The sequence below is a fragment of the Lissotriton vulgaris genome, chromosome 10 (assembly GCF_964263255.1).
Source record: "Lissotriton vulgaris chromosome 10, aLisVul1.2, whole genome shotgun sequence".
Taxonomy (NCBI): domain Eukaryota; kingdom Metazoa; phylum Chordata; class Amphibia; order Caudata; family Salamandridae; genus Lissotriton; species Lissotriton vulgaris.
In genome coordinates, this window is record NC_141698.1 from 278040515 (window position 1) to 278065661 (window position 25147).

Consider the following 25147-nt stretch of genomic DNA (forward strand, 5'->3'; position numbering starts at 1 on the left):
TATCTGTTCCCAATATTTCTTTCCACAGTTACCTATTACAGTTTATGAAATGTGGAATTACCTGAACTGATGATGCATTTTGTAAATTGTATTAGGGGTTATGTTTTCTAAATGGACTTAATTTTAGAATGATAGCATGGTACAGAGTATGCGTACTTTAGGCATCTTAGCTACAAGAAGCTATGCAGGAATACCCAAGTGATAGAGTGGGTATCTTACCAGCCCTCTTTCTTCATTGGATTGCTTAAGCAGTTTCGTTCTATTATTCAAGTGTGCTCTTTCACATTGCACTTTTTTGTTTAGGCTAACAATCATTAAGTGTTTACATGGGTTGTACTAGTGGTGTCCAATGAATGTTCGCATGGATAAGAGCCATGCCCAGTTTTCAGGATAACCAATGACTCTTTAAATGGGTTTGTTTCACATTCAATGTAGGCAAATTTACCTGGTATGGATGTCATGAACATCTGTCATGGATTCACAATTCCTCACCAATTTTGAATCCTTTTGATTTAAAAGAACTAAGGGCCTACTGTGCTAAGACACACGTCGTCAAACGTGGTTGCACCTTAGGCAACAGATTTTGAAATGTGACCTACGTACTAATCGGTAGCATCACAAAATGTTAGTTGCAGGGGATCACAGAATGACCTCCCTAATATATATTAATTAGACAGGTGCTCTAAGCAACCCCCTGGTATTGGTTTCAAAAAGAAGGATGGAGGATCAGCACAGCATCACCCCCGTATTCCTGTACTTAGATTTCCATACAGAAAAACTTAAACAAAACAAAACAACAACAAAAGCAGCTCATGTTCCTTAATGGATCCACTCATGATGTATAAAAAAAAAGGTACCACTTTGGAAAACTTCAGAGGGAGCAGGACATGATCTCAACCAAGGTCACTGACACCATTCACTTTCCCCTTTGTGAATCAGTTAGCCCCTCCTTTGAGGAGTCGGTAACCGATCAATGCTTTGCAGCTATAATTATGGTTGCAAATGACTGATACATGCCAAATTGAATCACATTTGGGAGTGGATGTCCGATTTATGTCTCTTCCTAATTGCAATTTAGTATTGGTATCAAAATCCATTCTGAGAGTCGGAAATAGGTTAAATAAACACCTAAAAGCCATTCGAGATGGCAAACATTGAGATTTTGTGAATCACAGGGTTAGCAATCGCAAAATTACTTTGTACATCTGGCCCAAAATTAACAGTTTATTATGTACGTGTGATGGAATTTTCGATTTAAGTTTCTACTGTAAAGGGCAACTTTAACAGCCCTCTTCCTGTTTTTTACATCTCGTTCTAAACTATGCATTCAATTATAGATGATGTGTTAAACGTGTGTCCAAGAGAGTTAGATCCATGCCAGACTTTCAAGATAAACGCTAACTAGGAGGTGAAGAGTTAGATACTGAATGTGCTCCTGTCCTGCAACATGTGACTCAGGTTTCTCAAAATGCTCGGATGAAGTTCCTGCAACTTAACTATCTCCAGCAGACATACTGGACTCTTGCGTGTCTGCAGGTCATGTATCCAAACACAGCACTTGCTTGCCCCAAATATAAAGTGGATGGGTCTCCTTTTTACACATGGTGTGGTCTTGTGAGGTGCTCAGACCCTGGTGGGTCTTGGATTGGACTGGCAAAGGTGATTTAAATTTGCCTAAGATTTGCCTCTTTGTACCTATGCCATTGGCGGAAGCAGGAAAATTTAACAGCAAATTCATAGACCTTGCGTTGGTTCTTGCAAGAAAAAGAAATTGGAATGAACTGGCGATTATCGTTGATTCTCGATCTGGACAGATGGAAAGCAAAATGCTCATACATGTGCCCGAGTGCAGATGGATGCAAGTGCTTGCCATATAGGAGGAGCATCTAGACCAACATTGGTACTTGATTGAGAACCATTGCTGCGGGCCATTAATCGTAAACAGATGACAAACCACCATAGATAGTGAACCTCTCAAATGCATAATATCACAAAAGATAACCTCTTAACAGGAACTGTTCATACGATAGCAAGCCCACTGACTGTAGGCCTGAGGTCATGGTTAGTAGCAAACACAATAGTAGCTCTGCCATAGGCGTCTTTGAGTTTTGGGAGTGGGCAGTTGAATTGGATGGGGAGCGAGGGTGTCAGTTTTCTTGTTTTTGCAACCTTACGTTCGGCAGTTCTGTCTGGATTTAACCATATATTACCAACTATTGTCTGCGATATGTGCACTATATATGTGTACTGAATACGCTGTAACAGTAATGTTATGCCCAAGATAATCCTGGATTGTATTAAAATGTATTCAAAGTAATAAAGATCAATAAAAAAACACTAACTAGATAAACAAGTTTTAATGTCTCCCTCCTGTTATCTTCCTCTCTTGCTGCTATTTTCACTCATTCCATTTTTCTCTTTCACGTCTCACTTTGTTCTTCTTCCTACTTCCAACTCCATTCTCTGCACAATCATGTTTCTGTTCACGTGTGCCCTCAAGTTCTGGACTTGAACCCAAGACTATTTGTTACCCAGTCTTGATATTTTTTGCCCTCAATTAAAACACAATTTTTTCAGGTTGCCTATTTAAAATAAGTCACTTCATCCTCAACAAGAATTTCTCAATGCAAGTAAGGGTCTGATTAGTTGAAAAAATATTTACTGTTAGCAGTCCACTTCTATGCCCCTGGCATTTGGAAGCAACAAAAGTGCTCTTCAACCAACCACAGTAGAACATATCCGTGTTCTACAACCAGTTCAAAAAAGTTCAGAAAAGGAACAACGCTGATGGACATGTCTGCTACTAATGAAAACACATTGAATTAGCTGCTGAATCAGCAGTAATATGTATGCACCCCCATTACTCCCAGTGTACCTTTAACTGGGAGCAGACCGTCGCTCTGCAGTAATGTATGAAATCCACCACTTGCACGGCCTTCACTCCCAGACTGAGCAGCACGCTGAGGTCATCCACTAGCAACACTGGGCACTTCCAACTCTCCTCTGCACTGGAAGGTGCCAGCGATGACCGCACAAAGTTGTGAAGGTGTTTTAGGTCAGAACCACTGCAGTAAATAAAAGAGAACAAAAAGAGTATGTTTAAAACAAATTATCCTACAGATTATTGGTGTGGCTTTTGTCTCATATAGTTGCCTGTATGAAAGTTAATCTGTGTGCTTCAGTATAGAATGTGTTGGCAGAAGGTCAAGTACGTTGTTCCAGAGCACAAAGAAACAAATGAGAAATTGTGGATTCTAGTGTACCTCAAAGGGGCTGCTGTTGAATAAAGGTGGGGCTGCAGTAAAAAAGACGGCAGCACTGAAGTGAGATCTTTTTGGGAGCTGACTAGCACCAGAGGAGGCATCAGGGCATTCCATCCCTTGCAAATGAAAGGGGTCCCAAATCCCTGGGGTTGGCGGCAGCCCACTGGGAAAAATTGCTTGGAACTTAAATCAAAAGAATATGAAGACGAATGATGCCCAAAGCTGTGCAGTGCTCTTGAAAAGCAGCATGTGAAAATTAGTAGCATTAGATCTTTTCAAATAGTACATCCCATATGGAATTTAAAAACTGGAAATATCACATTAAGGAATGGATGTTTTTAAAGGACGTATATTTTATGGTGGGTTTTAAATCAATGTTGCCTTTTTAAAATATTTGACATGTATTTTATGGCCACCATATATAGTACACCTATCGGAGCCTGCAACTCCAGCAACAAGTTGGCTGGCAGTATTTAAAGTGTGCTGTGCATACCTCCTCCACCCTGTCCCCACACATACACACACACACACACACACCGGAGCACACACTATTCTTGTCATTAAGGGTTTACCGTGTATGTTAAATGTTTTGATATTCTAGTATATTATTGGTTTGGGATTTGTATATCGCTTGGGCATCCCTGGAATGTGGTTCTTGTACAGACAGGACGGCCTATACCTCTATTTGAAATGTGCACCCCTTTAACCTCATAGAGCCCTGGCTGAAAATATTGAACCAGTCACTCCTAGTGTCAAAACACAGAATGGGAGCAGTGGAGGTTCATAACAGAAAAGAAAAGACACCTAATTCCAAATCAATGAGTTAACAAGGTGTTGCAGCTAAATAATCCTAGTAGCCTTCATAGACTATACCAAAGACCAAATGTTCCAAGATGGCCTTGGATATCAAAGAGTAAGAGCACCAATATAGCCTTAGTCTTTGCTTATTTGAGCTTTATGGGCCACTGTCAAGGTCACAGACTGTCAGGTTTTTAGCCCATCAGTCAGCAAAGTCTCTTAAAATTGAATTATGTTCAGAAAATCTAGCACCAAAGCTGTTGATTAACATTTCAGAAAGAATCTCATTCAATGCATTCCAATCATCAAATTTTGCTGGATTTTCAGCAACAAAGTTAATACATTTGACTTGGAGAGAAGATGTCACTTGCAGGCATTAAAGTAATAAATAGTAGTACAAAAGGAGTGCAATTTCCTAAGGCTAAAAACTACATGAAGGCTTAAGTAGAAGTCCAAACTCCTAACTATAATATTTTCCAGGGCAGTTTTTTTATTTAATTTACTTTAAAAAAAATCGAGAAATCCTGTCGTTTTGAACATAAAATCAAACTTAAAACCATACATTTTATTACATCAGATTATATGAGATAGATAGCAGAACTTGCAAAAACACCTTACAACAAATAAAATTCATAAATCCACACACTGAGAAAATATCTCGACCTGACGCTGAATGAAGAATCGCGCCTTTGAACCAACTAATTATCCTGCAGCTAAGCGTTGCATGATCCTTGAATTAATGATGAAATTGACCAGAATTACTTCTAATTCCTAAGTCAGTCTACTTCACCTTGAAAACACTTCAAATAAGTACACAATAATGCTTTGCATCTCACTGTGCAAAAGTGGGACTTTGCCAGATCTCCAGCTGGACATGATCATTGACCTAGCTCGTAGTAAAGTGTTCAAGTCGTTTCCAGCACTCTCCAACAATGAAGACTCAACACCATCATTTAAAACAAATGACAGTATTCGGTGAATATCTGGGACAAGAACATTTGAAGATGTGGGTGATTCCAAATGATGAGCTGCAAAAAGTGCAACGATAATTTCACACCTACTATATTTATGAATACCGGCAACAGGCTTAATAAAAGTTCTATACATACTTTAAGCATTGGCACATTTTAGAATGAAGTCTTACTTTTTTCTTACATTTCTTTGGCTTATAAATTTACAGAAATATCAGAAAAACCCTAATTTGGGACAACTCTCAGTTATCAAATAACAGACACTACTGCAATTAATAATCCTCTCAAACAGAAGGCTTAGGTTGCTCTTTAATGCTTCTAGTTCTAGCAAATATTTTCAATTAATGCAGTGCGATTTCACATCCCAAATAAATAACAATATGAAACTTCCCCCAAGAAATGTATGCAAGACAAAGGGGAGACTTTAAAAGAGGATTAGCAATAGGAGAGCACAAACTGTTTTAATTCATTTACTGCACCCTGACAAATGGAGGATGCAAATGGCACCACACTTTCAAATGCTTAAATAGTTTGAAATCAGTGGGGTGGTAATTAAGATATTAGAGTTCCTCAACAGACTAGGAGTTTCAACATCGAAGTACCTTTTAAACATCGAAGTACCTTTTGGGGTATTTAATTCCATTATCTTGGACTCATTTCTTCCTACAGCAGTGGAGATTTCTTGTTTCCTTGCAGATTCTACAATTATATTTTTAATAATTTTAAAATCTCCATCTGCAACGATTACATTTAAGGCAACACCATACAGGTGAACTTTCAACAACCCATAAGTTATTTTCTTGTGCTCTTTGTATCCTTGAACGCAAGGTTTGGGGGGAAAACGCCAGGGCAGGGGTGGAGCACACGCCCATGTCTCGTCTCTCATTGAACTTTGTCCATTCAAGACACTGGTTCAAAAGCACACTTCCATAACTCTGTTTAAAGACCGCGAGGACTTGTAGTGATCCCAGTGGCAGTAACTTTGCTTTAAACAGACTCTCATACAACACGTTGATCTGTGCATCCGCAGAGCCTAAGGGATAATCTCCCCTATGGCCAATACCTCCGAGTGAGACGCAACTGCACCACCATCGAGCAGTTTGAGTTGCATGGTCAAGGCCTTACCTCAAAGTTACAAGAACGGGGTTACCCTCAGAAACTCTTGAAGCACTCCATGAAGAGGGCGAGATGGACACCTAGGGAACATCTCCTGGAAAAAAGACCCAGGCCCGCGACTGAGAGGATGGTATGCGTCTCCACCTTTGGCCCCCACACCAACCAACTCCAAAAAATCATCAAAGGAAGTTGGCATTTGGTGCAGGAAATCCTTCCAGATATAGGCGCCCCTCTCTTTGCCCTCAAGAAGAACAGGAACATTGGTCAGATGATAACATCTACCAGACCACCTCCAAGAAGGGATTCTCAAAGCACTATCTTCGGAGCCAATCCAGTGACAGGGCATCGCAAATGCGGGACATGTTCCGTCTGTGAACTCACAATAGAAGGGTCACTTTTCACAGATGGGAACAAATTCTGGCGTCACAATGAACATACAAACTGCAAGACCAAATATACAGTGTATTATTATATTATTATAGAGGCTTTTGTAACGCGCTCTGTTACTAAATAGTATAGTATCCTGGCGCGGAAGAGAAGGGGACAGATCACAGTATATGCAAAAGAGTATGCCATACAATGCCCATGCAACATGCTGTACATCGGCAAAACCACGCAGGAGGTCCGCCAGAGAATCATTCAACACCGCGCAAGAATCAACAACAAAAACATGACAGCTCCCCTGGTCTCTCATTTCTTACAACATAAACACTCCAGTCAAGACATCAGATGGACGGTTCTAGCGGTCATCAGGGGTGGTAATGGGGACCCCGACCTCCGCCTGTCCCAAAAAGAGGCGTATCTCATTTTGAAGTTTGACACATCCAACTCCGGCTTGAATGAGATGTCCGAAATCGCCAGCTTATGAACTTAATTCCAATCGTTCGGCTGAGCTGGGCTGTGCTGCTACCTCGAACCTTTTTCCTCTCTCTCTCACTAATTGCAAAAAAATTTCCTTGCTTTCTAACCTTCCTTTCCTGGCACGTTGATCTTTCTGGGGATGGGACCATAGAGTGTTTGGATTTAAAATGTAGTTAATGTGTTATGTTTCAGTGCTCCATACTGATGTTGTAAATATGACATTGATACGAACCGTGTATGAAAAGAGCTATGCCAGGGTGCAGATCACGCAACCATGTATGAGACCCCAGTTTTCCCGTTTTATTGTATCGATCTTGATGTACTGTGTAGATTGAGGCAATTTATACAGGCTTTCCGCTTGCATTTCTATGAATATGGCCCATCCAAACTACATGTACCAGCATCCTCTAGCAGCCCGCCTCCAGACACTCCCACTAGCCTTCGAACCCGGTGGTTTCAAAATACCCGGGTTGAGCACCGCGCCCCACCGACAGATTGAATGTCCCTTCGGAAGCGATAGATTGATTCCTCTGATACAAGTAAGTGTCTTGCGCACACAGCGCGCTCCCACCTGTGCCTTTAGCGCATGGCCCCCAGCCCGTGAGACCGCTAACTAAAAAACATCAATTCTGTCTGCAACAGGTCCCAGTTAAAATTAGAAACCTCCCGCCGGCTCGAATTGGGCTCTGCGATCAGACGCCTTCACTTGACAGCTGCATATTAAGGTAGGAATTCCCCCTGTGTCCTGTGTTTGCGACTAGTGGGTCTTGTATGGCCGTTCCACTTGATAAAGCCCTGCTAACTTTGGGAATCCTTTCTTTGTGGTCTCCCCAGCCTTTAAGACATACGTTGTAAAATGTGAGCCGCTCCCTCTTCCGAGTGTGCACCGCTTGGCGGGCAATACATCTCCGGCATCACACTGTGAGAACTACAGGTACGATTCATAATGTTCTATGGCCTTGTACTATCACTCTTATCCCAAAATTCCCAGTTGACCATCGTGCTAAGTCTATACTGTATGTGTTCTTTCAGAATTAATCGTCCACTGTGATTTACTGACACCACGGCAAACTCCTTGCCCATGTGCAGGTAATTGTTTTTTCTTTGTGTGGAGTCAGAGTAATCTGTCACAATACTATGATATACAATTCTGACACCAACTCTATATATCGTTACAGACTCACTGTTCCCAGTCCCCGTCCTGAAGAGAACCTTTAACACTCTGGTTCGAAACGCGTCAACACTTCCACCCTGTGGTAATTCAAAAGGGTGCCTCTAGGATAGAATTCTTTTCACTACTTTGGATACTAGTCGTGCAACCCAATATAAACATTGAACCACAGGTTTTGATAGACAGGCAGGCATTCCATTCCATCTATTCCCGCCTGTCCCTTGGTTTCATAGTCCCACGGACTGGTTGTACCTCTGCTTCATGCACCAATTTTGCACTGTATATAAATGCAATTGATTTTGATCACTGAATTATTTCATTGTTTGTTGGTGTGTCATTCGTATTTGTTTTGTTTGATTCACTTTGTAAGTACTGTACATTTGTAAACCTGTATATTTGTAGATATTGTACGCATGATTTCACTGCCGTGATAGTTCTTTGTTTATGCTTGTGTTCTTGAAATTTTGATAAACTGAGTCAAAAAGAAAATAAATTTGTCTTGGGACATAAATCCCGTGGTCACGTGGTACATATTGACTGCGTGTCTGTAAACTGTGATATTAATTTTCCCTGCCCAGCCACCTTGTTCTGTTTTCCTCGATTGCAGGTATGGCTAACATGGGCCTACTCTTGTCCCATGTTAGTTAGGAGCGTCAGGTACTGCAGGATATCACTGGATATACTTGATACCTTCTAATTGTAGTGCTTAGAAGATTACACAAAGGGGAGAGCTCTGAAAGATTACAGAAAAAAGGGACATACAAGACACCTGCAGTCCTTACAATTCACTGCTCTGCGTGAAGAAAACTGTGGTATCTTCATTTCTATGCCATACATTCTCTCCTTAGTTTTAAGTCCACTGCAGCTCAACCAGTGTGAATGTGAGGTAACAGAATGCTGATGGGTGCCTGGTGGAGTGAATGTCAGTTGGAGGGCGTGGGCTGAGCAGCAAGGATGCAGCTCCCGGTGGGGCTTTCCTAATACCTTCTTACCATCTTCTACCTGTAACCTGAAACTCTTATATTAAAGAATAAAGCATCCTGTTATCACCCGCACTACTGGATACCCTGATTCATCATTACCTGCTCTGCCTGTAGAAAACACACTACTATAAATGATTAAAAACATACACATGGTGATTATATTCTCATTGAGAGCTATTTTTATTTTACTCTATATCCTTTAGTTGTTTGGCTATATAACTTATGAAAACTTTGCATCAGAGGTAGCTTGCTTTGAGATGTATTAGGTGTCATTATGTAATTATAAAAGGTTTTTTTTTTTATAAAAAATTGGAGGTACCCCTGTTACCAATGGCAGGGTGGGGGGGACTTAAGCACTAAAAGAGAAACACCCTGTCTTAGACGTTTTTAGGTACGGTTTCCTACCATATGGACACAGAGAGTTAGATACTTAGGAAGTTTGTAAATCTATAAGCTCTCAGGAATCAGATGAGATAAAGCTAAAGCAGGGCAGTGCTGGGTAGACAAGTAGACAAAATGAACAATGCAAGATAATAAAACCAAGTGAGAAGATATGTCAGAATACAAACAATAAAATTTATTACCTCCCGAACGGGTTACAATCTAAAAGAATAATTAAAAACCATTATAAGCCACCCAAAAGGTGGATAGTTCATAAAAACAATCATATACACTCAAGTGAACACAGTCGACGCAGCGTTTCGGTGCTTAAAAGAATCTTCACACCTTCCTCAGGACGTTCACACTAATTTCATATCTAAAGCAATTAAAGAAAAGTTTTTCAGTCAAGTACAATATTGATGAATTAACAAAACATTACGCCATTTGTCTACACTTAAGGATAGTTATAGCTCCTGCATTCCTTTTGTTACTTATTTAAACATTTTCTCAATTTTAACATGTATACTTCACAAAACATATGAATTCAGAACATATGAATTGCTATTCTGCATCATACTAACATCTTGTACCTAGTTAAAAAATTCTCGCAAGGCCACTCCGTATTATGTATAAATATAGCTGGGGGTTATACATCCTTTTCTACCCCAAGCCTATATAGCCTTAGTGATATTAACCAGTATCATACATATTTGGTTTTTGAATACCTGTTGGTGATGTGGGAAGAGTGTCAATTTTTTTCACCCAGAAAACAAAAATTAATCTTCAGCTGAATTATTCTAGCTCGAACTGTGTAGTAAAGAGACACAGAAAATATTCAATCATTTTGCTCCAATTTCTGTGGTGGAATTTCATAAGAAGCTAAATCACCTGTAAATTACCTTCTATACGGATGCGCTTATTTTCTAGGTGCACGGAGGGGCCACCGATGGATAGTCTCAATACCTAGATATACAGATACATACGGATCAATCCAGTTTTTAAAATTTTTTTATGAAAATCATTTGTTTATTTTATGTATCATTCCATATCAATACTAACCTGATAATTACTCAGGCTATCAATGAGGAATTCACGACTCTTGTAGATTGTCGCTTCTGAGGGTTCGTCTTACATTAGGAACCTCCACTTTCTTCGCTCTACAGAAAGAATTTATTTTTTTAGGGATAAAGGACCTTGTTTTCATAACTCACTATTTTTTTAAACAAAAGTTTTAATATATTTAGATGTCATAAACATTTTTGCACGTATGAATCCTTAGACATTGGGGATATGATTTAACTATCTCCCAAGTAATTGGACACTTTAAGAATAGTATTTATAATGTCCATTATCAATATTCTGCTCAGTATACAGAGAGAGGAAAGTAAAGTTTTCCTTTTGTCCTTGTAGTCCTATATTTTATCTATGTGTTACAAAACACAACACTTTGAGGCATTTTGAGCTATGCTGGCAAATACACTATGTATCCAGCTCCATAAGGGAACATTGTCTGTTTCAAAAGGGCACTAGTGTAGCAGAGGACCCTATTTAAAATTAACAAAAGGTCGATAATTCGACCAATTCTATTTTTCCAATGGGACAGAGTATTCTTACCAATATTTAATGGCTCGGCCTCCCTGCTCCTCCGTGCTGTCGTGGTTGTCGATGCCTTCGTGATGGTGCAGAATCTGAAAGCACCCATTTACGGGGCTGTTTTTATGCTGACACTACTCTTCTTGACCCGGAAGTATACTCGCGGGTGAAATATTTACTTTGACCGCGTGTATTTAAAGATATAAATCTTTTACAATACGCTAAATATTACTTCATGGCAATCCTGGCCATAAGGTTAGAACGAAGAAAAACTATCGTATACTGGAAACGCGGGTCGGGTCACCCGGAAGTGTAACTTTTGCTGATGTAACTGAAAACGGGGAAAACAATGCTAATATTTCCCTCATGTATTTATTATATTTTGCGCGAACAGCGCTGCGGAGTAGTACTAGTCATGCGTTGCGCAAAGATACTCATATCGAGTTTTTAAAGAATTATATCGAAAAATATGGCGGCCATGTTGGATTGGGCATCGTTTTCTAGTATACAAAAACGGACGAGTGATCATTTCCTCTATATTTATGTGTTTTTGATTGGCCATGAGCACTATGTTATCTCTATTTTTCATTCTATATAGTGTCTATTCTAATAGAACGACCTCTACCTATAAGTATAAAAAATGAATATATATACAAATGACATAAATGCAATTCACAATTGGTCTGTAAGCTTCATAAAATATGCAATTCTATGCAATAAATAATTTTACACTGATGTGACATTGGTACTGTTCGCATTGGCAATTGAGAAACCAGATCTGTCGACATGTTAATGAAAGCTAGGGGTAACCAATACATATAAATAATGATTTGTATCAGTACATCATTCATGCATACCCGAGATAGACCTCAAGTTAAATAGACAGGTTTGTATATTTAGGAAAACAATGTTACATTATAAGCTAGAACGGCCAATCTACTCATAGCTAGTGCAAAAGAATTCGAATTCAAACTTTTGTTCACAGACCGTATGCAGGAGGTGGATAGAGTTTTTACAGGATTAGTCTTTCCCATTCCTCTCTATTATTTAATCCAGTGCGGAACGTATTGAAAAGAGACATATAAAACTGTTCTCTTTTTTTTCTTTTATTGTTTACGTTACCACCTCTCATGTTGTGTGTTATGATCTCTATTACACACCATCTGAGATCTTCTGGTCTGTGCTTGTGACTCATCCAGTGTTCAACTAGCGGGGCTGATTTCTTTTGGGTTCTAATAGCGGATCTATGTTCAGTTATCCTGGTTTTGATTTCTCTCGCAGTTTCTCCAATATATGCTTTCTTACAGGGGCATTGTACCATATATATCAAATCTTTGGTTCTACAGTTAGCAAAATTTTTGATTTTGTGGTCCACTCCATTGTATTGAATAGCATTGCCTTTAATCATTGTTGTACAATTGGAGCACATATTGCACGGGAAATTGCCAGTCGGTAAAGGGGCGTTATTGATAGTATTTGGGGTTTTTTGTTTCTTTTCTTTGAAGGTGTGTACTAGGCAATTCCTAATTGTTTTGTTGCGACGAAAACTAAACATTGGTTTGGGAATATTTATACCCTGTCTATCATTTAATAATGGCCAATTGCGATTGATGATATTTTTTATTTTATTACTTGCTGTGCTATAGTTTGTAACAAAAATCAGTCTGTCATTGGCTTTTGTGTTGTCCTCCACTTCGGTGTTCTTTTTCAGAAGAGATTCCCTGTTATAATATTTCGCACGTTTGTATGCTCTTCTGATCAAGTTGTTGGGATAACCTCGGTCTTTCAGTTTCTTAGATAAGAGGTCTGCATGTTTATTATAGTCTGATATATTCGTGCAGTTTCTACGAATTCTTAAAAACTGACCGAATGGTATATTGTCTTTCTGACTATTTGGATGGTTGCTTGCATAGTGAAGAAGAGTGTTGCGGTCGGTAGGTTTAGTATATAGGTCCACACCCAACACTTCATTCTCCACTCTAATTTTAATATCTAAGAATTCGATAGTTGTTTTATTGTAATTGGAGGTAAACTTAAGGTTTTCATCTCCCAAGTTCAACCAAAGAATAAAGTCATTTAAAAAATTGACACTCTTCCCACATCACCAACAGGTATTCAAAAACCAAATATGTATGATACTGGTTAATATCACTAAGGCTATATAGGCTTGGGGTAGAAAAGGATGTATAACCCCCAGCTATATTTATACATAATACGGAGTGGCCTTGCGAGAATTTTTTAACTAGGTACAAGATGTTAGTATGATGCAGAATAGCAATTCATATGTTCTGAATTCATATGTTTTGTGAAGTATACATGTTAAAATTGAGAAAATGTTTAAATAAGTAACAAAAGGAATGCAGGAGCTATAACTATCCTTAAGTGTAGACAAATGGCGTAATGTTTTGTTAATTCATCAATATTGTACTTGACTGAAAAACTTTTCTTTAATTGCTTTAGATATGAAATTAGTGTGAACGTCCTGAGGAAGGTGTGAAGATTCTTTTAAGCACCGAAACGCTGCGTCGACTGTGTTCACTTGAGTGTATATGATTGTTTTTATGAACTATCCACCTTTTGGGTGGCTTATAATGGTTTTTAATTATTCTTTTAGATTGTAACCCGTTCGGGAGGTAATAAATTTTATTGTTTGTATTCTGACATATCTTCTCACTTGGTTTTATTATCTTGCATTGTTCATTTTGTCTACTTGTCTACCCAGCACTGCCCTGCTTTAGCTTTATCTCATCTGATTCCTGAGAGCTTATAGATTTACAAACTTCCTAAGTATCTAACTCTCTGTGTCCATATGGTAGGAAACCGTACCTAAAAACGTCTAAGACAGGGTGTTTCTCTTTTAGGAATTATAAAAGGGACACATTAATACCTGTTGGAGAGATGATGCTCAAGGGTATCATGAGATGCCCAATACAGTTGGGTGGAGGGTTCCCCAGGAAGGGTAGGGTGGTGGGAAGCTTTGGGTGGGGGCACACAAGTAGCTGAAGAGTAAATAGAATTCACACAGGGTGGGAAGCATGTGAGGGGGAGGATTTTCTCATTAGAGACAAAGGATGTCAGAAAGATTGAAAAAGAAACACCATAATAGGGGACCAAGTGTAAAAATAACAAAGTTAGTTAATGTGTTGTGATTGGGAATATGAACAGTCTCGGGGTACATGGTAGGAGGAGGAGAATTTTATAATACCTTAAAAAATTGAATAGCGGAGTTATAATATTGCAGGAAACGCACCTACTCCAGGGAGAATGTGAAACATCATAAAGGGACAAAAAATAGATTAGCCAGTTTGCATGCACAAATCAACAGTGCAATGTGAAGGGGGTCGCAATTCTGATTACAAAAAGCTCAGTGCAGGCTAAGGTGGATAATTATGTTACTGTCTTCGGGGGGAGATGGCTGATAGTAAGCACCAAAACACGTGCAGTCAGATGCACATTTTTAGGGTATTATGGTCCGAATATGGATGACAACGGACCTCTCCGAGAATTCTATGGCCAATTAGTTGAGGTCGGGAATTTCATTGTGATAGGGCGGGATTTTAATGTATTACTAGATCCTGTTTTAGATCCATCTACCACTAGACCTGCATTTAACCTGCTTATACCACAATATGAAAGATCTTGGGTTAATGGATGTTTAGAGACAGAAGGGGGGGTCACAGAAAAGGTTTTACTTATCATAATAATAATTGTCGCGGTTATAGTATTTGGCACGCTTGTATGACTGCCTTATTAATCTTTTTGGGTACCCTCGCTCTAGAAACTTGGTTTTGAGAATCTCCGCATGTTTTTCAAAGTCGTGCATCGTGGTACAGTTTCTCTTTAATCTTAAGAACTGTCCGAATGGGATGTTATTTATTTGGCTCGGGGATGGTTGCTTTTATAGTGCAGCATAGTGTTCCTGTCCGTAGGTTTTGTAAAGAGTTCTACTGTTAGTATACCATCGGTATGTTTGATGATGATATCTAGAAACTCTGTCCTTTGGTTGTCAATATGGGATGTGAACTTCAGATTTTGGTCACCAAGGTTTAACCAAGCAATAAATTCTCTCAGTGTCTCTACGGGTCCCGTCCAGATAAAGAAGACATCATCTATGTAGCGTGACCACATAGATATGTTCTCATAGAAGGGTGACACCGTGCCGATTCTCACAAACGGAGCTGGAACCCCCGCGATCCCTTTGCTGCAATTTACTTTTGTTATTTAAACCCACTTGAATCATGTAAAATACGTAATTATACAAGGTACAACCCACTTGGCAGCCACCAGCACCCTTGTTAAATAAACACGAATAGCGGGTTGGCGATATATCGAGCCATTTGGTTCTTACATGTCATGGCTCCAGATAAACACCGGGCATCGCGGTGCTATTAATGAAAGAAGCATGCTTGGTCACGCGAATATAAGATTTAGAAAAATGCACCTAAGAACGCTCAAGGTTTAAGTAAACCAGAACTAATGAATTGAGGACATAGCACATGCTTCCTAAAACGCTTAGGGCTTTATAAAAATGCACCCACTAATAATAGACTCACAGATAGTGTTTATACAGCTGCAGCTATTATACAAGCAAAAACAACAGCAAAACACGCCGACTTTAAAATCACTAAAAAGATATAACTGCAGAACAGTAAGCAGGTTTTCAGTACCAATTTACAAACTACTCCTCCCTCTTGTTCATTCACAGTGCAAGGAGCAGCGCATTAATATAAGGCAGCGCTTATCAACACAGCGCCAAAAGGAAAAGGTGGTGTTGACTTGGGGAGCCAGTAATTAAATATCTGGGTAAGTTAAACACGAGATAATTACAACACAGCCCCCCTCTGTTTTTGGAATACCGAGTTAACCTCTACAAAATAGAGATTGAGTACATTCTCTTATTTTTCAGCCCTTTGAAATATATATATCGGTGGCTCCTACTACTAACGCGACAACTTCCTTAAAGAAACTATAAGGTAGCTATAATTTACCATCAAGCCCTTCATTCTAGATAGGTTGCCTAGTCTAACATAGGCCTTTTTAACTCCGTTCTTCTACAGGATTTACAACTACCTGCAGACCTGGCAGCATACAGTCCTGTTGAAACCCAAAAAGTATACTTGGGAAGACAGTCTCCCCGGATTTATCGGGCTGAGAGCTTTATATAATTAAGGTAATCTAACCTTATTAAATATTCAACTTGGGTAAGAGACATGAGCCACCCACAATTAGGTGAATAATTAACAGTGAAAGTTGAGAGCACTATGATATATTGAAATCATTGACATTTTTCATGTAACCATTGCTAATATCCTTGGAGAGATATTATAATACCCATCTCTTATACCCACTAGCGACATGCCCCGTCTTGGAATCAACATGTTTTTTACAAATACTAATATGTTTACTTAGTTTTGTAAACAGGTCACGGCCAACCATGAATAGAAACAAAGTGTTCTGTCTCTACAACAGTCAGGAGGTGTTTTAGGTTAAAAAAGTAGTAGAAAAAATGTTTCGTATATATACTTGATACTTGTCATACGCAAAAAAGTAATTATATGTTTCTTTTTAGAACTTGGTCCTGAAGAAGGTTTTTAATCGTTTCTCCAAAAAACCGAAACGCCGCGTCGACCCCTGTTCTTGTAATAAATTGTTGTGTTTATATTGCTTATGAATGAACTTTTGTCTTGAAGTACATACCACTGTATTTTTAATCTTGTTTTTAATCTAGTTATTGTATAAATTGTTTTTAATTACCTGTGTTTTGCGAATGACCTTTGAAATAAATATACATTGTTATATTTTTCTAAAAACCTACACGTCCTGTCCTTTTTAGAATTTGATTAAACTAAAAGAATGTAAGAGCACTAAAAATATTCTGATTTGTTTGTGTCCAGGTGTTGGCCGCTTCACTAGCTACCATAGCTACGATTAGGTTTTGCATACAACAATGTGTGATTGGTATTTGTAAAAACATAAGTTTGGGCATTCACAAGGTCATACCGCTCAATCAGGGCCAACTGTGGGACTTCCTTGCCTGACTACCTATTCTCCCCTGTCCCAGAACTGACAGTTAAGGGGGCCTCCTTCATTTGTTACTTGAACACCAAGCCTTGCCACTTACCTGTTTGCCGACGGGCATTGCCGTGAGGTGAACGGCGGGAGCAGAAAACGGCGGGAGCAGAACACGACGGGAGGCGACGGGAGGCGTCCCGAGTAAACGGACCACACTCCCCAGCACTCCCTCTGCCTGCAGCGCGCCCGTGACGCGCAGAGAGCGCCGGAGGCGCCAGTTAAAGCCTGACACCCCCTCTCGCCCCGCGAGACGCGCGCGGACGGCGCCGGCCGAAGCCCGGGCAAAGGGCGGGCCCTCTGAGGCCATCAGTGGTCGGGCGGGCGGGCCACCCCACTAACATTTCCCCAGTAAGGTCAGTTTCCCAATATTGTTAACTTGATGGCCGACTGCACTGTTATTAGTACTACTGTTGACGCTCTTACCCAGGACACAGAGTCCCCTGTATCATTGATAACATCCTTTGAGTCACTGATAGACACCGCGTTTAACAAGATTGTTGAAACAGAAAGGAGATTCTCTATGGGTACAATGATTATCAACCAACCACATGCCGCGAGCTGTTTAAACGGCAATACCCACATAAATCCTGAAGTTATTGTGGTTAAATCGTCAAATCCAGTTGTTGATGTGCCCATTGTCCTGGATGACGAAAATACTGTCACATATATAGCCCCAGATGTAGCTCTTGACCCTACCTCGGTATCAACATCTATAGAGGCTATCACCACTAAGGTGTCTGAGAATGCAGTAGCCAAGAGAAAGAGGGGCCCTGTAAAATTAACCCACAATAAAAGGAAGCAGCCACTAAGGAGTGTAAACCAACCAACACCACAAAGTATGTGGAATAGGGGGAAGAAACAAAAGCTGAACCAACACATTGCATCTGTGCAGGAACAACCTCATCTGGGTGACATCGATGTCATAAATAATGATGACCCAAACTCTATGTCTATTTCCACCCAGACTGAACCCCCCAATGTAAATAATATAAATAGTCACCACTCCAAATCAGAGGGGAATCTCATTGAGACTATTGCAGATACCATTTTTAGAAACCTTGAAGGTCAAATGATCAAACAATTTAATAATATTTTTAAAAGACTCGACAGACTGGAAAACCTAATCAAAAACGATGATGCCAAGAGAAAAGGTATAGCAAGCTTGGACAAAATAAGAGTAGAACGTCTCCTAAAAGATCTGGAATCCACCACCCGTGTTCTTACTAGCGGTGACCAAGGTATTATTAGGGTTGAGGAATCACAGGCTGCCACCAATCTTCCACTGTTTGCTACACCTGCGGTGACCAAAAGCAAAAGCACAAGAGGTGGCAACCCGTCTGACTCCCTAACCAAATCCTCCTTGCCACCAAGTAACGTTACCTGTGCTTTTGACCCCTCGACTAAATCCTCTGCTCCTGTTATCACTGTAAATGGAACATCATCAAAAAGTAATACGAGTAATTCAGCGATACAGACTACTACAATACAGAAGGCCCACGCAAATCCCAGCCAGCGATACAATAAGATCCCACAGGAAGACACCAGGCCTGTCAAACACCAAGGCCCTGCCTTACATCTACCACCTGAGGCCTGTCCTTATGTTTTAGTTCTGGCTGGTATTCCACCCCTCAGGGAAGGCCAAGGAGAATCGTGGGTCCAATTGCATAATAAGTGCATAGACTGGTTATCAAAGCACAAGGGGGTGGGCTATGACATTTCCAAAGAGATCATATCCACAAGGCGAGTAACCTGGGTTGGTCCTCTCTTTAAAAACATTAATGGGGACTGTATAGTAATCAACTTTAGAAACCCGGGCACTGCAAAATTCTTGCTGAATAAAAACTTTGCTCGACATGGTCCTTCTACTGTGGTGACCCCATTACCTTTAAACTACTTTTACCGACCCCCACATAAAATGATGCAGCCTCCACCTGTTTTCCCGTTACACAACAGGTTTGCAATATTTCATGACCTGGAAACGTTGGATTGCCTGCCTCCCACTACCAATGAACTGTCCTCCGTGTGTTCCGCTATAGATCAGCCAGTGGAAATACCTCTTGAGGCACCTCCGTCAACATCTAAGACTCTTCTACCTAGCACACCATGTGTACAACAGGGGTATACCACAGCAAAACCTGTTTCAGGATCTGACCAGGGTCCTTGTTTGAGGCTAGATAATAACTTGAAAATTCTTAGCTGGAACATTGCTGGTCTGAAGACTAAGATGGAAATTACCTCTTGGAAGGACTGGGCCAACTGTCATGACATATTAATGTTTCAAGAAACCTGGTGTACTGAGGACTTGTTATTTGAGGGGTACAGTTGCCACAATAGGACTGTTTTAGCCCCCCCGTTTGGTCGCCCAAGTGGTGGATTATCTATCTGGATAAAAATTACTGCTGAAGTTAAAGTTGATACACTACTAACTAATTGTCCTAGCTTAATGGCATTATCATATACCCAGAGGACAAGACTATGTCTGATCAATTTCTATAATAATGATTTTTTGTCCCAACCTAATCAAAATTTTATTCTTTTATTTGATTTTATTGATAAAATCATGGATGGACAGCAATATGGGAAATTTGACGGTATATGTCTAGGAGGGGACTTTAATGCTCACATATACCCAAGAAATCCCCCATGCAAAAGAGGTACAGAACTGTCAAATTTACTCGCAACTAGAGACCTTGTAAACTGTATGGAATATGTAGGTATGGAAAACAGTGCCGCCCCATTCCCCACCTTTATTGGCCATGGGAGCGGCACCACAATTGACTATGTTTTTGTTTCACCTCCTGTCGCTAACGCTCTAATAAGGGCCGAAGTGGTATGTAAAATTTATAGCGACCATTACCCGATTGTCATTCACCTTTCACTTCCAAGGGGTAAGTGTTCAAGAAATGAAATAGGTGCTAGGAACTTGAAGGTCTCAACTGATAAACTGAGGGTAATTTGGAAGGGCGTAGATAATAAGGGAATCCTAGCCGAAATTATTAAAAAATACCCAGTCTTGATCGAAAAATGTCTCACTATTGATGACCATGGGGTTAACACAATCACATCATTCTCTGAACTCTGTTCCGTAATAAAAGGTGAGATTTCCAGACCAGCTTCTAGTAAAGCTGAGGAATCACCTAGATGGTTTGATGCCCTTTGTTCCAAAGCAAATAGGAAGCTAAGAGCCGCCCTAAAAGCTGAACCTAGGGATACACCTCGAATAAGGTTGCTCAGAGCAGAGTATAAACGTACCCTACGTACTAGATCAAATGAACTTCTTAAAACTCACTGGGATTCCCTGGCACGCTCAGCCGACCTGAAAGATACCACTGGGTTTTGGAAGGAGGTAAAGGAGATAAGATCTATAGGTTCTAATTTAACTGAAATTAATTGTAACATCACTGGTCCTATCTGGGTTGAACACTTTGCAAAAATTTACGCAACACCAGACAACCCTCCTTTAACTTTAGTCCTCTTAAACCCACTTAATATTTCTGTATCTGAGGTAGCGGATGCCATATCAGAAAGTGCTGGGAATAAAGCGCCCGGCCCTGATGGGCTCTCAATTGACCAGTTAAAGTGTGAGCCCGATTTTTGGGCTCCATTGCTTTGCAACGTTTTTAATAACTTAACAACCGGGCAAATTCCAGAAACATGGTCCTGTAGCATAATTGTCCCCATTTTTAAGAAGGGTGATAGGCTGGACCCTGGGTGTTACCGCCCCATTTCATTAATCGATAACACCTTGAAAGTTTTGGGGCGGATTATATTCAAAAGGATCAGAACTTGGGCAGATGAGAATAATATCCTACATCCCAGCCAGCTTGGTTTCCGCAGTAGCGTTGGAACGGTGGAACAATGCTTAAACCTGAACCTGATTATGGCAAAATATAACATAGCTAAGAAATCCCCTTTATATTTTGGTTTTATGGACTTGAGCTCAGCTTTTGATTTTGTCAACCGTTCCCGCCTATGGTCCATCCTTCTCGAGTATGGTTTAGATGATTACCTGATCCATTTTTTAGCCTTTTTACATCGTGATTTAAAAGCACGTGTGCGTGTAAATCAATCTGGTGAAGTTTCTGACGATATCAGCATCGGTAGGGGTGTCAGACATGGGTGTGTGCTGGCCCCCCTCCTGTTTATTTTGTACATCAATAATTTAAGCGGCTCCTTGAGTACTTTAACTAGAGATGTGCCCCATGTAAACGGAGTTCCCATACCTACCCTTCTTTACGCTGATGATGCGGTCCTGATGGGCCGCACTCCAAAGGCACTCCGCACTTTAATCTCAGGATTTGTTCTTTTTATGGGCAATTTAGGCTTGACAACTAATTTTAAAAAATCCCTAATCATGAGTTGTGGTCCCAAAAATTATAAAATTCCCGAGATCAAATCACGGTCAAATGTTTTGAAAAGTACTAGTACCTTCCCTTATTTAGGGTTGTTATTTTCAAACACTGGTTCATGGCATGCACACGTATCTTATGCTAGGAATAAGTTGGGGAAAGCTATAAATTGTATCACCTCTCTGAGACAACCCAACCACGCCGATGTAATCACATCACTAGTTAAGATCTATCAAACCCAATGCATGCCAACTGGCACTTACGGCGCCGAGGTTTGGGGTTGTACTAACTGTTCTAATATCCAAACGGAAGAAAACAGGTTTTGCCGGAAGGTGTTGGGTGGGGTCATTTGTTCCCCCAACTATGTATGCCACAATGAATTAAATATTTCATACATAGAAGACTTTGTAAGATCCAGACCAGTTCTCTTCTGGATAAAGATATGGAACAACCCGGCTGCCATCTTGACCCGTGAAATTATTTTGGATTGTTTAAAATGCGATAGGGCACACCACATACCATGGTTGAAAGCGGTAAAAGATTGCCTTGAAAGCGTAGGGTTGGGGTCTTTGTTCACCACACCAAGTCTAATAAATCGTTCCCATAAGACCATTATTTTTAAGGCATTATATGATTTGTACAGTGCAGAGCGGGAAAGAAAGAACTTGACTAAATGCACTGTCACAAAATATTTGGGCTACTCTGAACCCCACATTAAAAACCCTGGCCCACCATACAGGTATTTACGTTTGCATCTTGGCAGATGGGATAGGGGTTTACTGTTTCGCTTCCGAGATGGGAGTATAGTAAACTTACTAAACTTCCCTTTGGGTTACAATAAACATCTTGAAACTTTAAATTGCCCATGTAACCCCAATATGAAACAGAGCCTTATGCATTTCTTGTTCTTTTGTGGTTTTTATAAAAAGTTTTCCGTTCATTACTTAATGCCTTACTGTAGAAAACATGAATTGACTGATTTTAAATTAGCACTGAGGTCTTTTCTATTACTGGGATCAGATGAAGTTATATTCAGGGTGAGCTGCTTCCTTAAAGCTGCCGTCAGATCACGAGCCACTCTTTATACTGAGGTTTAATCATTGCACACTGCACTTTTTCTTATGCACTTTAGAGAATCTCTTACTTGCACATTTTCCTTCTTTGTAAGAGTTTTCTATGTGGATATACTTACGATGCTGCTATTACCCACCCACTTTTAAACTATGTTTGTTAAAATGTACTTTCTAATTGTGTGTTTTTAAACTGTGTTTTTAAACTGAGTATAAAGTCGTTTTTTACATTAGGAAGGGACAATTTGTGTGTAGATATGAAATTTAAATTTAAATTTGTTTATGTCTGATTGTTCTCTGATTTTCCAGATGTCATTATTGTAATGAAATGTTTTTATCGTATTTTGTCTGTACTTTTATGGATGTTTTATTCCGAATAAAGATCTTTTGACTTGACTTGAAGTCAAATCAAGGAGACTGGTGAATGCTGCCAAGATTATCCAGATATAGAGCAGGCTTTTGTAAACTTCTTTCAGAACCTATATACAAAAGACACAGACACTACAGCAGAACAGATAAACAACCGGCTCAAGGAAGAGGCTCTCCCTGTATTACAAGCAGAGTTGCATAACAGTTTAAATCAAGAGATAAGCACTGAGGAAGTGGGGGAGAGTGCCAAGAGGGCTACAAAAGGGGAAAGCACGAGGCCCAGACTGTTTAGCTAGTGAATTATACAAGATCTTAAAAGACGAACTCACCCCGGTCCTGACTAGATTGTTAATTGCAGTATATGTAGCGGGCCGACCAAATTCTTGGTACGAAGCAACAATCAGTATAATCATAAAACCTTAAGAAAGACCCCAAAGCATACGAATCGTACAGGCCAATATCATTCCTAAACAATGGTTATAAAATCTACCTTCAAATCATAGCCCAAAGAGTAGACAAGGTGATTGTTGGGCTTGTACATGAAGACCACAAAGGATTCATGAAAGGCAGACAGTTATACGGGTTGACTCATGACTTAGGGAGTGCAATTGACATAGCGATAGAGGGAAATCCCTCTTACAGTAAAGACTTTTGATGCTGCTAAGGACTTCTATAGGGTTCGCTGGCCTTTCCTATTTGCGGTTATTAAACTTCAAGTAGGTGGTAAGCCACACACAAATAGGAAGGGGTCCTCTCAGGGGACTCCTTCCCCTTTGTGAAAGGGTGCAAAAAATTTTTTTAGGAGCAGGCAGTGGTCCCTTAAAAAATGAAAAGAAAAAGGTTCATTTTATATTTTTAAACGCATCCCGTTTTTCTTTAAGGAAAACGGGCTGCATTTGAGAAACACAACTTGCTTTATTGAAAAATCAAACACAGACATGGGATCTGCTGTCCCCAGCAGGCCACTATCCCTGTGTTTGCAGGCCATTCCTAATGGGTCGTAAATTGCGACCTGCCTCATGAATATTAATGAGGCAGATCCTTTGCGACCCACTTGAGAAATGCAAACAGTCTCACTGTTGTACCTTCCATTTTACAAGTCGCATAATGTCGCAATTTGAGACTCGCATAATGGAATGGTCGTACATCTGGCCGTAAACCTAAAGCAGCAAACGCAAACACAAGCTGAAAATATGTGGAAAGGATTTTAATGCTCTTTGGACTATTCCAAAATGCTTTTTAAAGCAGGTAGAGATTGAATTGCACCAAAGAAAATGCAGAGGATTTTACACAACCTGTTATTCAAGAATCAACTCCTCGCCCTTCCAGAACCTCAAATCGTGCACAAATGGCCAGCATTTTTCACAGGAAGAAATGGCAGCCTGAGTTATACGTCAGAATAGTGAGGTCAATAATATCGACCAGTACATAAATCAACGTCAAAGTACTGACAACCACTCTATTGTCCAGTCAAGTTATATGGTATGGATTCAGTATTCTAACTCTCCATCTACTTACCTTGACAATATGTAGGCAGTCGATTTGGTGGAGTCGACATAAGTGTAGGCCAATATTAAAACCTCAATATTGTCTAAGAACGCCACCAATGCACAAGTTGTGTTTAAAATATGAACACTGACACTCTCAATTAGCAACACTTGAGCCTTTTAAGAAGATATGTTCGTATCAACTTCTCAATATATGTTGATTGCTGCGGACTAGTACTAGAGTATCAACTGATCAATGTATTTTGATTAGCCTCTGGCCTCTGCTAGATGCTCTCAGCAGAAGTCCAAGTTTGCAATCATGAACACGGAGAGATCAAGGTTACTAGATCCCACAGAGGTTCTTGGCACAATCCAGAGGATAATGCACATGAAAGTTGACACATTCACAGGGGGAGGGCGAAGACAATCCGCACACTCAGAGTGCCTTCTCAGGGACATCTTTTACTCTGCTCACAATTTCCCATGCACACAGCTCTGACAAAATATGGCATTTACAGCAGACAAGTGAACACACTATGTTATGTTAAGTGTATTTGTAAAGCGCACTATCACCCGTGAGGGTATCCTGGCTCTGAGCAGATGTGTGTGTCTAGCCCTGTCTGTGATATGTTGGTTAATTGAAAAGCCAGGTCTTCCGCTTCT

The 25147-nt window shown here is 40.1% G+C and overlaps 1 protein-coding gene across 4 annotated transcripts in view; it reads right to left on the reverse strand.

The window, feature by feature from the left end:
* The window catches only part of ELP6 (elongator acetyltransferase complex subunit 6), a 245900-nt gene that overhangs the window by 92353 nt on the left and 128400 nt on the right, over positions 1 to 25147 (reverse strand). For all 4 annotated transcript variants that reach the window (XM_086941011.1, XM_086941013.1, XM_086941012.1 and 1 more), the window contains exon 6: positions 2876 to 3065. In XM_086941011.1, the coding sequence (XP_086797137.1) occupies positions 2876 to 3065 (190 nt within the window). The remainder of the gene's footprint in view (positions 1 to 2875; positions 3066 to 25147) is intronic.